We start from the raw sequence: 17,101 nt of genomic DNA, 5'->3' as shown, positions 1-17,101 counted from the left end.
TATAAAGTTTTTTGGATGTATGTCCATTTGTTACTATATACATATTTATAACGCATATGCACGTGCCAGACAAGGCCTGAAGATGGCACCAGATACCGTGAACTGGAGTTACAGGCACTTGTGAACAGCATAATTTAGGTCCTAGAAACTGAATGCTGGTTCTCTGGAGGAGCAGAAAGCATTCATAAATACTGATCCATCTCTCCAACATCACAAAATCTATTATGATCATTCTCAAACTGGAAACAACATTTTTCAAGTTAAGTCACTGGTGCAAATTTATGCACATTGTAGGTGTGTGAATGAGAACTTCCAGCTTAAATGGCTTTACATCAAAACTTAGACTCATAGTTAATATGATTTTGACAAAAAGATGGTAAAAACTAAGGAAAACAACTAACTTCTAAAGTTTTGCATTTTCCATTCAGCCTGGTGCACAGCCACTGGTAGTTGGTGGTTAGAGTTTCAAGTTCCTTTTTTAAGGCCTCTTGTGCTGCAGGAGGAGCTTGAGCTATTACAGTATTTACAGTCTCGGTAAGGAGTTTGACTTTTGTTTCTTTTTGTAGTGCCTCCTCTTTAGCTCTCTGAAAAGAAAAGCATATTGTCTTTAAACCAAGTTAATATTATCACATCCAATATTCATTCTTATATACTACATATTTTTTTCCAGGAAAATTTCCTGTTAAGATAGTTCATAAACATAAAGCAAATCAAGTCTTTCATTTCAGATTTATGTGTGATTAGAAATTTTTAAAAATATAAAAAATATTATAGACATTTAATAATAATAATAGTTTGAGTTGCGTTCTGTACCATATGCTAGTTTTCCTTCTACTTTGGAGGTAGATGGAGGAGGAAAAATTTCAAGGCCATTCTTAGATCTATAATAATCTTGAGGATAACTCAGGCAAAATGAAACTTGGTATCAAAAACAAATATATTTGATACATTATGTGTACATGGGTATGAATCTTTCAAATATGTATATGTATCTATATAAAGTTGCATCAAACAGTTAAAAAGATATTTTAACACTACATTTTAAAATATTTATAAGTCTATAAATAACATCACTTGCAAATTATTCAGTTGAATTAGTATTTAATTAAGTGAATATACACTTTAAAGGAAAAGATACTTAAATATAGGAAAAATGCTTAATTTTATATTTAGGATATTTCAATGAATAAACTTCAGTAACTGAAAATGTAGGAAATACACAGAAAGACAAAGTACAAAGTCTTTCAGCTATTCCTACCTTTCTCCTGTGAAAGAAATTTTGCTTTACAAAACTTAAAATTTGGCAAGTCCAGTTTATACACACAAAAGATCAACTCAACAAGATCACTCAGTAATATATATATATACATATTATATATACAAATGTCAATATTATATGTGCACAAAACACTTTACATCGATAATGGTCAAAGTACAGCATATCAAATTCCCAGGTCCCCTGTTCTGATTTTGATGAGTGGCTGGTGATTCTTTATCAATCAAAATTTCAATATCCTTCTTGTTTTCCTTCAGTACAGATTAGTGATACTACTCCTACACTCTGGCAGTATTCTATCTAAACAAAATCCTTAAATTCTCCAATATCATCTAATATTAACGCAAATGTTGTAGTTGCTTTTGTTTTGTCCACACTATCAAGAATTCCCCATAGTGTATATTTTGCTCATTGTTAAGATCTTCATAAAAACAAATAATCCTCAGAACAAGAAAGTATCCTATGTAATTTAGTTGGAGACTATTTAAACTTAGCCTATAGTGTGAAAATACATTTTATAAAACACACACGCACACACACACAGAGTGAAAGGGAGAGGGAGACAGAGAGAGAGAGAGAGAGAGAGAGAGAGGGAAGGAGAGAGAGGGAGAGAGACCATATCTACAGTTTTGATTCTTCCTGACTTTAACAATACCAACTCTAAGTAGTTGAAGTATATATTGCCTGTCAAGGAAATACAATTAGGTGAATAAGAAATGGATATAGGAAAACGAAATGAATGATAATCCCACTCAAATAGACAAACTTATGCCTTGGAATTATTGCTTTCATGAGTGAGGGAATTTGACTGTTTAATATACATAGTCTTTTACAATTAGTTGAAATGTAATTGGTACAATGTTGCTTTTCTGATATTTGTAGCTGGTCACAAAGTTTTAAATTGGAATTTAGGCAAAACGATACAGAGTCTGGCTTTTAGAATCTGGACCTACATACAAATACTGGGAACAATTCAGAATATTAGCAGGACACGGAAAAGATAAGTATAAATGCTGATTAATATATTAGTATTTTCAGCATAATTCATCTTTCCTTTGGATTCAGTTTCAGACTGCCTTAAATACACTGTATGGTGGCATATAGAAGACATTTTAAGTATAAAATGTTTGCATCCATTGATCTTAATTACATATTTGAAAAAATCAGTACATTCTTGTATTTTTTTAATTTATATGAGCTTGGAGTTTGCTTCTCTATACATCCTATTTTACCTGTAGCAATCATAACATTATCAACAACTTTCACAACTGTCAATCTTTCAGTATCATTGTGCCACCAATGGAGCATTTCATCCTCACTCAATCAAACTTTCAAACGTGTTTTCCTAGCCTTTATTAGACATTCAGTAAGATTCAAATGATTTAAATAAGTGGTTCTAAGGTTATCTCTTTTCTTTGTTACAATTTGTCTAAGTAGGCCTGTCATCTGATATGGGATGAGAAAGAAGTGATACAGTGTCTTCAATAAATGCAATCACCATTTATACAAACTATAAATAACTTAGCACATGTCAAATAGTGAGAAATACCTATTTCTTGATTTTTCACTTTTTATATAATATTTTATGAATACTCCTTTAGATGTTAGAGAGGTTCTGAGAAGCAACATAACAAAATTTACAGATTCAGGTAGGTATGAACAATGTAGCCTATATAGTTTAGATACCATTTTTATAAAAATTCATCATTTGGATTTTCTATGGATCTAATTATATACATGATCAGTTCCCTCTTATTAATAACATTTTGACAGAATGGTTCTCAAATCATGTTAATCTAATTTAGTCTGGAATGTAGTCACTGGCCTTACATGGAAACCTTTTTGAAAATTTAGCATTCTGAATTTGGGCCCAGTGTCATATTTTTTTTTTTGTTATTTATAAGTAATTACATTAATGTATGCGTACATGTGGATGTCACGAGAGAGTGTGGTAAACAGTCTTTTCATTATAACATTTGGGTCCAAGAGCTGAAACTGGTATCCTCTAGCTTGTCAAAAAGCAAATTTCCCACTAATCCATCTCACCAGCCTCCACATAATTTTTATATTCTATTGCATCTCAAATACAAATACCAGTGCTTTAGTGATTATACAAATGTATGTTTCTACTATTTTTTTATTATAAGTATATGTTTTCCTAAGCCCAGGATTAAAACCACAGCAATAAAATGTCAATAAAAGAACATCTGTTAAAAATAAAATTCAATATTTTTATAATGAAGTTTCAGAATATAACCAGTGAAGGTCTCCAAAAGAGATTCAAAAGCAAGAGATTTTTCATCAAAAATTTCCCCTTAAGTCCATTATGACAGAAGAAAAATTTGATTTCCTTGTAAAAAATAAAATAAAATCAGTTGCCAAATACTAGTGTCATTTTAATATCAGAGAAGAAAATAAACAGAAAGGAGATATCTGTTTTGTCTCCTAGTGAGATAGATGTCAAAATAAGTCTACTGGTATTTAAATCAATGAATTTGCTCTGAAAATGAGCACAGCTAGAGGACTGTAGGCAAGTCCTATCACTAGATACCAGATAGAAAACTGACCTCAAGAAATTTCTTGACTGGCAAGCAGAACCTCAAGAAATTGGATTTTCTGCCAACTTCCTTAGTTATTGTTGCCAGTGGCTGCCTGAGCTATTCCTTCTCAATTTTCCAGCATACTGCACAAATTGTTCAGTTAGACCAATTATTTAAACATGTCAATCAAAGTGCGCAAATTGATCAGGCTGCTCACTTACTTTCAGGGCTGTTTTTATAATTGTAAGTTTTAGCACACTAAGACTCTACATCCATGGAAACAAAGCAAAAACGATCTGAGTAGTTGCTATGCACACAGATAAAAAAAAATTGGATGCTCCAATATTGCAATCAGGTAGCATGCAGTATTTATAAAAATACACTAAAGGCAGAGGGATAGTGAGCAAAAGACTGAGTCAAACAACAGCAAAAAAATATGGCAAGAAAAAAAAAGCAGGTGATGGAAAAAGCAATAAGGAAATTTTGATACTATAAAACGAAACACACAGGTGAAAATAATTTTAAAATCATTAATATGTTAGATTAAAATGGAATATGTCAAAATAGTGTGGGGTGACATATCCATCCATGTTGTTCTACTACATAAAAAATATGTATATGTGCCAGACAGTGGTGGGGCACTCCTTTAATGCCAGCATTCAGGAGGCAGAGGCAGGCGGACCTCTGTGAGTTCTAGGCCACCCTGGTTTACAAATTGAGTCCAGGACAGCCAAGGCTACACAGGGAAATCCTGTCTCGAAAAAACAACAAAAAATATGTATATATATAATCAAATGCTCTATGAGAATTTGCCTCATTTATTATTGCTTGGCAGGGAAAGTATGATGCGTAGTACTTCCAAAATACCTACTATTTATATAGCTAGTCGCATCATGGCCTTCCCACAATCTAAAGTCATCATAAACTTTTAAGTGAAACCCTGGAGAGCCCTACTTTGTTTACTCAGAATGCAGATTCCTGTCATATTTTACATAACTCTGGTGTTAATGGAAGTTTGCCCACTTCCTCAAAGGAATCTGAAGTTATTTAACCTCTATTCTTTTTGTTTTGTGTAAGCAGGTTGCTCTTTATTCCCTTTCCCAATTTGTCTTTGGTCTTTGCTAGAAGATTTCCTATGACAGGGAAATGCTACCATGATGCATTTTTTTTAATGTTGGCTTTTTCTCATGACTCAGAATATTCACATTAAAATTACTTCCTCAGAAATGTTTACAAATCAAGCTTAGGAAAATAGCATCTCACCATCATCACTTGTCCCATGATCAGTAATCATTCTCTATTTTAAAAATCCAGTAAGATTCTTTTTTGAAAGTTACTAGAGACACCATTTTCATGTTCCTATATGAACATGGTATTTTGAAGAATCACAATTTCAATAATGTTATATTTCTTCCTATTTTTCCTTTATTTGTTTACTTCGGTTTATTTTACCTTCATTTCTTCAACAGCAGTCTGTAATTCATCTGGAGTTTTATATTCAAAATCTCTCTCTAAATATTCTTCTTCAGCTTGTGTCATCCATTCATGCATCTCAGATAGATCTTTCTGGAGGCTTATGGTTTTATCCAAACCTGCTTTCAAGGCTTCCTTTCTGGTGTACACCTTCCATTGAAAACAAAACAAAAATAAATAAATAATTAAAATAAAATAAATAAAAAACAAGAAACAATAATTTAAAAATAACAAAAATTAAGGTAAAACTTAACAATTGGCAGTGAAAACACATTATTTTCACCATATTACTTGTAAGTTTGTAAAAAGCAAAAAGTTTAGAGAGCAAAGATGAGAACATATGTAATGAGCTAACTAACTGGATATCACTTCCTCTCTTGTGAAAGGAGAAATTGAATGTACCTGGGTCCACTTGATAATGTTTGTCCCGATGCAAAACCAGCTTAGCAGAGAAAAGTGTTGGTTGTAATTATCTCAAACCCATCACTAAAAGGAACTTGTATAGTTGATGATCAGACCAGCAAGGCTGGCCAGTATATCCAGTTGAAGAAAACATTAGAAAAGCCCCCACTAAAGTTTTCTGGAAAAATAGACTAAGTTAACAATACCTAGATTAATACCTTATGCAGTTCATTACCTTATATTTCTATTTTATAACTATGCTCAACATACTCTTCTATGCAGAAAAAAACGCACATGGCATCCAATAATGATGGGCTATGTCCATAATCCATGCATGCTGGGAGGCTGTCATGAGTTCATGGCCAGCTTGAATTTCGTAGTTAAGTTAGGAGTGAGCTTTGGGTTAAAGTGTAAACAGTACCTCTGCAAACAAACTAATGAACAAAGAAGAAAAATAGACAAAAAGGAACTGAAACTCATGGAATATGAATATGTTCTACAGCTGTAAATATAAGCTGAAGCTATTTAGTTATTATAGTGAATAAAATAACCAGACTGCTATATTGTTTTTCTAGGTGAGGATTCTCTTTGTAAATGGAAATAACTTGAAAATATTTTACTGTTAACAATTTTATTGGCATATACACAAATGACCACTTTTTAATTTCGCATTTTGTGTGTAATTTTAAGTACTCTAGCAATTAAAATTTTTACAAATGTAAATGCAAAATCATGAAAATGCACAAGTGGTTTATTAAAAATAATATATAGCCATGTACAAAACACATATGTATTTATATATAGTATATGATGTTATATAATTTTCATCACATGTATCATGTTTGTACCTGAAGAGGATTTTTAAATATGACTAAGAGTAAACTGAACAAAATTAGTATGTTTTCATGCATAAAATAAGCAAAGAGTAAATAGTGAAGATAATCAGTTTGGAAGAGGTGGCAGAAAAATGTTTCCTTGCATGTTGAGAAAAATGGACAAAGGCATGCAAACTTTAAACAGTATGTCAGTCAAATATGTTTAAAATTCTAACATTCGTGAATCTGAATTTCTCCTTTTCATACTTAAGAGTGAACTGGAGTGCATGTATACTGTTCATTTCAGCTTGGAAACACAAGTAGGCTTGAAACACATGTGGAAAATGCTTTAGTGTTAAATAAATAAGTTATGATATAAAATTTCATTAACATATCTATAGTAAAATTAAATTTTACTTCATATATGTAAATTTTAATTAATATATAATATATTTGAAAATCAAATTATTAAATCATGTATGTAGAAATGAAATGCATGTCTGAGGATGTTTTGTTTTATTGCTCATTTTCTTATAAGTGCTGAAGATTGGACATACGGCCTTCTCTGAATGTAGACAAACCGTGGACCATTGAGCAATAGCTTCATCTTGTCAATTCTACTTTTTTAAAAATATATTTCATTAATTTATTCATATTACATCTCAATCGTTATTCCATCCCTTGTATCCTCCCATTCCTCCCTTCCTCCCATTTTCCCATTATTCCCCTCCCCTATGGCTGTGACTGAGGGGGATTACCTCCCCCTGTATATGCTCATAGGGTATCAAGTCTCTTCTTGGTAGCCTGCTAACCTTCCTCTGAGTGCCACCAGGTCTCCCCCTCCAGGGGACATGGTCAAATGTGGGGCACCAGAGTTCGTGTGAAAGTCAGACCCCATTCTCCACTCAACTGTGGAGAATGTCCTGTCCATTGGCTAGATCTGGGTAGGGGTTTGAAGTTTACTGCACATATTGTCCTTGGCTGTTGCTATAGTTTGAGCAGGACCCCTGGGCCCAGATCCGCACATCATGTTCTTCTTGTAGGTTTCTAAGACCCTCTGGATCCTTCTATTTCCCCATTCTCCCATGCTTCTCTCACATAGAGTCCCAATAGTATGTCCTCCCCTCTGTCCCACTTTCCTGTGAATGAAGACTTTCATGGAATATGACCCTTGGGCTAGTGTCCAGATATACATTTAAAAATATTTTTAATTTGTTCACTTTACATCCTTATTACAACCCTCCCTCCTCTCCTCTCAGTTCCACCCTACATCCCTCGTCCCACTTTTCTCCATCCCCTAGTCTTCAGAAAGGGGAGCACTCTTCCCCTATCATCTGACCTCAGCCTATCATGTCTCATCTGGACTACCTGTATCCCCTTTCTCCATGGTTAGGTAAGGTCGCCCAGGAGAGGGAAGTGAACAATATTTGGGAGTATGTGGGGGCCAGAGTCCATGTCAGAAGTAGTCCCTACTCCCCATATTATGTGCCTCACAAGGAGGCTTGCTGCCTGTCAACTACAGTTGAGCAAAGGGTCTAGGTTCTCACCATGCATGCTCCTTGGTTGGTTATGAGTCTCCGTAGCACCTCCCTCTTCCACCCAGATTTGTCTCCTTATGGAGCTCCTGACCCCTCCAGGTTCTTCTATTCACCAACTCTTCCATAAGAGCCCCTGCACTCTACCTCAAAGTTTGGCTGTGTGTCTCAGTATCTGCTTGGACCTGGGTGGAGACTTTCAGATGATGTTCAATATTTATTCAAGTGTTTCCTAGCCATTCAATACTTCTCTGCTGAGAATTCCATTAATCCACATGTCTGTTTCTATGCCAATATTATGCTGTTTTTATTATTATTGCTCTATAGTACAGCTTGAGTTCAAAAATGGAGATACTTCCAGAATATCTTTTAATATATAGGATAATCTTAACTATTCAGGGTTTCTTGTTTTTCTCTATGAAGTTGAGAACTGTTCTTTCAAGATCTTTAAAGAATTGTGATGGCATTTTGATGAGAACAGCATTGAATCTGTAGATTGCTTTTAATAAGATTTTTTTTTAACTATAGTAATAGTACTGATCCATGAGCATTGCAGATGCACTTTTTAAAACTATTCCCTTTCTAAACATTTAAGTTGCTTTATAATGTAGGACTCATTTACCAGAAAACAGCGAATCCTACAACTTCTAAACAATGTCCCATATCAGAGCAGCTTGCTACAAAGTACTCTACAGTATTATACTTAGTATAAAATGTTTCACACTTCTTTTTATGTGTAACTCTTTAAACAATGATTCTGACTGGAACTGAACAAGTTTCTTTTTTATTGTTTTTATTTATTTTTTAAATATTTTATTTATTTATTCATATTATATCTCGATTGTTATCCCATCACTTGTATCCTCCCATTCCTCCCTCCTTACCGCTTTCCCCCTACTCCCCTCCCCTATGTCTGTGACTGAGGGGGATCTCCTCCTCCTTTATATAGTGTCTTTATTTTAAATAATGCCTTGTTTTAGAGAAATGAATTTTCAGCATGTCTAATACAATATGTCTATATGATAATAAATCAATCATAATAAATATAATTGTTGTACTTTTCTTTCTAAGTCAATATACTAACCTATCAACCAAATGCAAATAATTACTTCACTCTGATATATCATCAAGAGTATATTTGGCAATTATTCTAATAAACATATAGTTTTCACAGAAAATTTATAAAGAGCCTAAGTCAATGGATAGTAAATATTTATATAATTATTATGCTTTCTCATAATCTTTTAAAGCAGTTGAAAAATATAAGAAGTATTAACAAGGCTAATTAAAGTTAGCTAAGATTTGTAGTTATAGTCAGATGGTGGGTAAGGAGGATGCCATATGTCAGAGGTCTAGGGGAAGGGAATAGATTGGAGATGGCGTAGAGTGGGAACAGTAAATATAAGAGTGAGGGGATTACAATCCAGATATAATGTGAACAATTATAATAAAAAGGGAAAAAGGAATATATGGTATGTTATACAAGTAAACTAGAGGAAACGGAACAGAAATAAGATATTTAAGGACATAAATGTACAGTCTGCTATGATAGCAGGATTATCCCAAAAGGGAAACAATTTAATAAGAATGATTGGGATCAGTCCCTAGAAAGGTAACATCATTTACTTTCTTCAATTTGTAACTAACCTATGAGTTAGTGAGCATAGCTCCCAAGGTCTTTTACAAGTTTGATAATCCATGGCTTAACTAGCCAGGGAGAAATTATGAAATGTTTGTATCTTTTTATACTAAAAAGATTATATGAAAAGTATTCAGTCCAACGTGGCATTTTCTCCTTAATTTATCACATTGGCATACAATATACTTGTCTCAAGATACACAAATGTCAGTGTCACCTAATTATTTTGCATTCTATTCTCATAATAAATCAGAAAGTTCTTCATGTCTTCTGTTACGGAATTTTCAAGTCTTATATTGAGTAATATTTTACCCACATTCTTTAATTTATGCAACGAGAACAAGAAGTAAACTTGTTCTTCTTATATAATATTTAACTCATTTAAATTCTGTCTTCTCCATTAACTAGAATTTTCAGAAAGATAAGTAAAATTTCCATTCTACTTTTGCTAAGACAGGTTTAATAAATACATAGTCAAATGAATAATGCAAGGAAATAAATAAAAAATATGTTACTGAGCTATATTTTTATGTTATCTGAATAATTTAATAAATGTCTATATACTATGATATTAAGGTATATATGAACATATGTATTTCTTTTTCTTCTCCTTTAATTTCTTTTTTCCTTTGAGCATAATTTATAATTTCTGTATTACTTTAGTAAGAATTATCCTTTATTTTAAATAGCTAAAATATTGACATTGTTCATTTAGATATATTACCTCTGAAACTTGAAATAAGGTTGCTATTTTCTTTTTTAGCTATAATACATACTATCAGCTTATAATTTTAAAATCATGTTTAGTGATTATTGCATATCTTCAACTTCTACAGACTTTTTAATGTTTTATTAATAAATTATCCTTTAACATAAGCTCATCATAATGTAGAAATATTTCTATAAAAAAGATTTATGTTTCATGTCTATGTTTTCTCTCTGGAACAGTGAATTTGAATCACCATCCCAGCCTGTATTCTTTTGCTATACTCTCTTCCTCTGCTCCTGAAATGCATAATCCCAGCCTATCAAGACATAGGTCATTTGGGAAAGTAAGTCTATGATGAATGTAACATCTCAAGAAAGAAAGAGTTATAAACTTTTTTATGATTCAATGCCAGGATCAGAATGCGGTTAGATTCCATAGTAGGTTTTTGTTAAGCGACATGTCAGTAAGTTCATAACATTATTTGAACAATGAACTTCTAGTGCACATATATTAGACATTCGTTCTTAAATAAGAAAGTATAAAGAAATGTACAGTTATGAAAATACATTTCTATAAATTATGGAATTGAAATTTTTGTTTCCTGCTGTTAGCCCTACTTTTTTATCAATAAAAAGTCTGTATCATTTCTAATTCTCTTTTAAGAATCTCAACACTAATACAACTCATCCAGGTCTTGTAGAAAAGTTTCAGAGATATAATCCACAATTTAAGCTTTGTTTACCCTGGCCTGCACTTCTAGCAAAGCCTATAGCAAGACAAGAATGCAAGTAAGCTGACTCAGGGCTATATCATCTTCGAGTAAATAGAAGTGTTCGGAATTTGTAAATGAATGTGTTAACTTTACATATTGCTTTGATTTATTGTTATATTTTTTCCTTTCTCAAAGTTAGATTTTACTTTTTTGCATTATTTATTTTCAATGTTGAAATGTTATATAAAAATAACCAAAGATCAATTGTTGCTACAATATATAGATGGAACTTATCTTTAACTTCTAAACTTACTAAAATTAAAAGCAATCACTGTTTTAGTTCAAAAATGTTATGTTTTGAACATAAACTTTTAAATGCACACAACTTATAAATGTTTTATTTTTACAATTCAATGTTGAAATTAAAAATCTATAAAGTAAGCTGTATGAAAACTTGGATGTGAATGTGGAATTTATTTCCATACAAAATATATATTCATGTATTTGCCTTCTTTCTCTCATGAAGTCAATTAATAAAGATGTATTTTCAGAGAGAAATTTTATTTTGTTTTTCATTATATCAATTATTATTGAAAATATCAACTACAATTTAGTCCTATATGCTAAAAAGGAATAATTACTTTGAAATACAAGTGATTTGACAATCAACATAGTCAGAAAAAGGTTTTGTCATTCAGCATATTCAGAAAAAAAGTTTCAAATGACAATAATGATGAAGGTAGACCAACAGAAACTTTACTAAATTAATGGACACAGTGTTTAAACTGCTCATACCTGACGACACATGTGATCCCACTGAGTGTTAAGTTCTCTGAGTTCTGTTGCAAATCTGGATGCAAACTCTGGTTCAGCTTCACTCTTTATCTTCTGCCCACCTTCATTGACACTGTTCAGACTGGGCTGGATTGTTTGAATATCACTGACTAACAGCTAAGGAAAGAATGTATGGTTTAAAATGAATAAAAAAGTACCAACATAAGTTTTATTATTATGTATTTATCATAAACTTCCACATAACATTTGACAATAAAAAGTTGAACACAATCTATCTACATAAGGTCCTTAAAATATTCAGTGGCCATATGCACTACTTATCTCAAGAAACCTTTCAAATAAATTTGATATTTGATATTTCTTGCTGGAAAATGAGGCACGTTCATGAGCTTTATATATGAATAGTTTCAAAATAATTTTTATTTTGAAAAATAGCATACTATAATAATTTTCTGTGGCATGATGATATGCTTGCCTTTTACCTTTATTTAAAGAGGGTGATCACTTTTCCTATGTTGCATGACAATGGTGTAATGAATATAATTTCAAAAAAGGAATAAAGTTGGGCTTTAGATATGGTTCAGTGGACAAAGTGATTTCTATGAAATAAGGAGGAACTTCAGATATCCAAACACATGTAAAAACTTGGCCATAGTGATGTGTGTATTTATTCTAGTGCTTTAACACAAAGATGGACACAAAAATTTTGCTAGCTAGTTTAGACAAATGATGAGTCCCAGCTTCATTGAGAGAGAATATTTCAAAAACTCCCATGGGAAGCAAGAGAAGAAGGTACTTGATATTGTTTTCTGGCACTTGTCAAATGTGTACACATGGCACACACATATACAAACACACACAATCAAATACACGCTACATAACACAGTCCATTGAAAATGTGCTCAGCCCACAGCACAGGAGGAACATTGTCAAACTAATTCCATGAGGCCATGGTCACCTTGATACCTAAGCCACACAAATACTCAACAAAGAAAGAATTTCATGGGTGATTGTAGCAAAAATTCCTAGTACCAAGGGTCATGGAGACTGAAGAGACTGCCTCCCATTCAGATAGGTCTTTGAGTGAAGGGAGGTGATCATAAACCCATCCACAAAATCTTTGACTCAAAATTTACTCTGCCTATAAGATGTGTAGTAATAAAGATAGAACAGTGATTGAGAGAATGTCCAACCAATGCCTAGCCCAACTTGAGACCCATAACATGAGAGAGTTCCAACCCCTGTCACTATTAATGTTTCTCTGCTATACTTGATGATAGAAGCATAGCATAGCTGTCCTTTGAGAGGTCCAACCCAGCAGTGAAGCAAAACAGGTTCTAAGGCTCACAGCGAAACATTAAGCAGAATGTGAAATATCTTTTTGAAGTGTTGTGGAAAGGATAGAGTGACCCAGAGGGGACAGGAGCTGTACAAGAAGACCAACAGAGCTAAATAAGCAGGGCCTGGAGGTGTTTGCAGAGCCTGAAACACTAACCAAGGACCATGAATGGTCCTTAGGCCCCTAAATACATGTAGCTAATGGGTAGCATAGTCTTCATGTGGCTCACTGGTAAGGGGAGTAGGGACTGTCTCTGATAAGGACACTGTTGCATGCTTTGTGATCACTTCCCCCTGGAGGAGTTTCCTTGACTGGCCTCAGTGGAAGAGGATTTTCTCATTCCTGATGGTACTTGATGTCTTGTGTTGTGTTGGGGTGGGTGCTCCCTTTTTTGAGGAGTAGAGGAGGGGAGATAGAGGGAAGAGAGGAGGGAGCTGGATATGATAGTGATATAAAGTGAGTTAAATAAATTAATAAATAAATAAATAGAATTTCAGACCAGTTTTCCTTTTATTCATTGATGCAGAAATACTCAATAAAGTTCTTGCAAACTTAGTCCAAGAAGAGATCAAAAATATCATTCATCATGATCATGTGGGCTTCATCCCACTGATGAAGGGATAGGTCAACATATGAAAATCCATCAATGTAATCCACCATGTAAACAAAGCAAGGGGAAAAATTACATGATCATCTGATTAGATGCTGAAAAGGCCTTTGACAATATCCAATACCCCCTTCCCATTTAAAATATTGGAGAACTTTGGAGGAGGTCTGCCAGCAGCCCTAGGATCATCCAAGCTTGCAGGACAGACACATTAGATCCCACCCAGCCTTTCTCCTGCCTGCGGAAGACACTACTTGCCAATCTCAATAATCTCTCATCTGGAGGAGCCTGCAGTCCCCAGGACCATCCAGGCATGTGGGAACCCAGGAAAAGCCAGCTTAGAGCCCTCCCAGCCATTGCTATGCACACCTGGGTCACAGCCAGCAAAGAAACATTTAGGACCGCAGGTCTCAAGGAAGACCCAGCCAGTAGAAGTAAGAATTCTACTCTTGCTTGAGTTCTACTAGTAGGCCCAAGGCTCTACCTGCCTCCCTTAGGAGTCCTTTCAGCACCAGGAACATCCAGCCAATATCAGTGGCTAAAGGCCAGAGTAACAACAGAATCAACACAAGCCACAGCAATATGGCCTCACCAGAACCTAGTTATCCTACTACAACAATCCCTGGACACCATGACGCAGATGAAGCAAAAGAAGATAACCTTAAATCCAACCTTATAAAGATAATGGGGATATTAGAAGCTATATATAAGGTTCTTAAGGAACTACAAGAAAGTTCAATCAAAAAAGTAAAGGAAATGAATAAATCCCTTAATGACATATAGGAAAATACAATTAAACAGGGAAAGGAAATGAATAAAAATGTCCAATCCCTGAAAATAGAAATGGAAACAATAAAGAAAACACAATCTGACATAGTCCTGGAGATGAAAACCCTTGGGAAGGGAACAGGAACTATAGACATAAACATCACCAACATAAAACAAGAGATGGAAAAGAGAATCTCAGTTATAGAAAATACTATCGAAGAAATCAATACATCAATCAAATAAAATGCTAAATCTATAAAGTTCCTGACACAAAACATCAAAGAAATCTCCCAAGGGGCATGTCCCACGAAAGCCTTCACTTACCAGGAAACTGGGACAGAGGGGAAGGCATCCTATTGGGACTCTAAATGAGAGACGCATGGGAGAACAGCAAAATAAAAGGATCAGAGGGTCCTAGAAATCTACAAGTAGAACAATATGATAGGCAGATTTGGGCTCAGGGGTCCCGCTCAAACTAAGGCACCAGCCAAGGACAATACAGGAGGTAAACTTTAAACCCCTTCCCAGATCTAGCCAATGGTCAGAATATTCTCCACAGTTGAGTGGAGAGTGTGATACGACTTTCTCACGTACTCTGGTGCCTCACATTTGACCATGTCCCCTGGAGGGGGAGACCTGGTGGCACTCAGAGGAAGGACAGCAAGTAGCCAAGAAGAGACTTGATACCCTATGAGAATATATAGGGGGACGTAATCCCCCTCAGGAACAGTCATAGGGGAGGGGAATAATGGGAAAATGGGGGGGGGGAGGAATGGGAGGATACAAGGGATGGGATAAACATTGAGATGTAACAAGAATAAATTAATAAAAAAAAAAAAAAGAAATCTCGGACCCTATGACCAAACTTAAGAATAATAGTAAGAGAAGGAGGAGAAAACTCCCAGCTTTGGGGCCTAAATATATATTCAACAAAATCATCCCCAAACTAAAGAAAGCTGTGCTTATAAACATACCAGAAGCTTACAGAACACCAAAGAGATTACAGCAGAAAATAAAACCCTTCCTCCTCATAATAATCAAATATTAAATGTACATAACAATGAGAAAATATTAAAAGCTGGAAGGGAAAAAGCTCAAGTCACATATAAATGTCAGACTTAGGGCTCCCTGTCAGAGGTCTAGGAGAGGGGAATTGGGTGGAAAATGGAAGGAGGGTAGGAACAGAAGGAAACAAGTAAGGGGGTAACAATCTAGATGTAAGATGAATAAATTATAATAAATAAATAAATAAAAAGTATTTAATAAAAGGAATTATAGCTGACTTTTCAACAGAGACTCTAAAATCCAGAAGGACCTAGGCAGATATCTTACAGACACTAAGAGACTACAGATGTCATCCTAGACTACTATACTGTCAAAACTTTTAATCATCATAGGTGGAGAAAACAAGATATTCCACTACAAAACAATTAAGCAATATCTATCCAAAAATTCAGACCTACAGAATATCAGAAGAAAAACTCCAAACTAAGAAGCTTAACTACACTCAGGAAAACATAGGAAATAAATAACCCTGTATCAGTATAATCAAAAAAGTGAAACACACACACACATCACACACATACATTCTACCACCACCAACATTAAAACAAACAGTAATTTGAAATTATTGGTCATTAATATATCTCAACATCAGTATACTCATTTCTCCACTGTCTGACAGAATGGATGTGAAAACAAGATCCATGATTTTGCTGCATACAAAAAACACACTTCAGGAAAAAAAAGCCACCATTTCACAGTAAAAGGTTTTCTAAGCAAGCAGACTCAAGAAGCAAGCTGAAGTGCAATTCTGGTATCTATAAAATAGACATTCAACCACAACTAATCAAAAGAGATGGGGAGACACTTCATACTCATCAAAGGAAAATTCCTCCAAGATGAAGTCTCAATTCTGAATATCTATGCCCCAAATGCAAGTGCACCCATGTGTTTTAACAACAACAACAACAAAATTTACTAATGCTTAAATCATATACTCTATAAATTAATAGTGGGAAACTTCAACACCTTCAATACCCCATTCTCACCAATGGACAGATCATTGAGACAGAAACTAAACAAAGAAATAATAAGTAACAGACTTCCTGAATCAAATGGACCTAAACAGATACCTACAGAACATTTCATCCAAGAAAAAAAGAAAATAAATTCTTCTCAGCACCTCACAGAACCTTCTCCAAAATTGACAATATACTGAGCCACAAAGCAAGCCTCAACTGACATAAGACAATTGAAATAACTCCTTGTATCTTTTCAGACCACCACAGATTATTCCTAGATTTCAACAACAGAAACAAGTGAAAACCTACCAAATCATGGAAACTTAACAACTCTATACACAATGAGCACTGGCTCAGAGAAGAAATAAATTAAAGACTTTCTAGAATTCAATGAAAATGAAGTAAAAACATACCCAAACTTATGGGACACAATGAAAGTAGTGCTAAGAGGAAAGTTCATAGCAATA

General features: G+C 34.1%; 1 protein-coding gene across 10 annotated transcripts in view; it reads right to left on the bottom strand.

Moving 5' to 3' along the window:
- The window catches only part of Dmd (dystrophin), a 2,465,896-nt gene that overhangs the window by 1,329,803 nt on the left and 1,118,992 nt on the right, over positions 1-17,101 (bottom strand). For all 10 annotated transcript variants that reach the window (XM_051140917.1, XM_051140916.1, XM_051140911.1 and 7 more), the window contains exons 25-27: positions 11,897-12,052; positions 5,269-5,439; positions 402-584 (exon numbers count right to left, since the gene is read on the bottom strand). In XM_051140917.1, coding sequence (XP_050996874.1) covers positions 402-584; positions 5,269-5,439; positions 11,897-12,052 — 510 coding nt within the window. The remainder of the gene's footprint in view (positions 1-401; positions 585-5,268; positions 5,440-11,896; positions 12,053-17,101) is intronic.

Source organism: Acomys russatus, chromosome X (assembly GCF_903995435.1).
Source record: "Acomys russatus chromosome X, mAcoRus1.1, whole genome shotgun sequence".
Taxonomy (NCBI): domain Eukaryota; kingdom Metazoa; phylum Chordata; class Mammalia; order Rodentia; family Muridae; genus Acomys; species Acomys russatus.
Note: the sequence above shows the minus strand (reverse complement) of the source record. Positions and strands in the feature narration are given on the sequence as shown.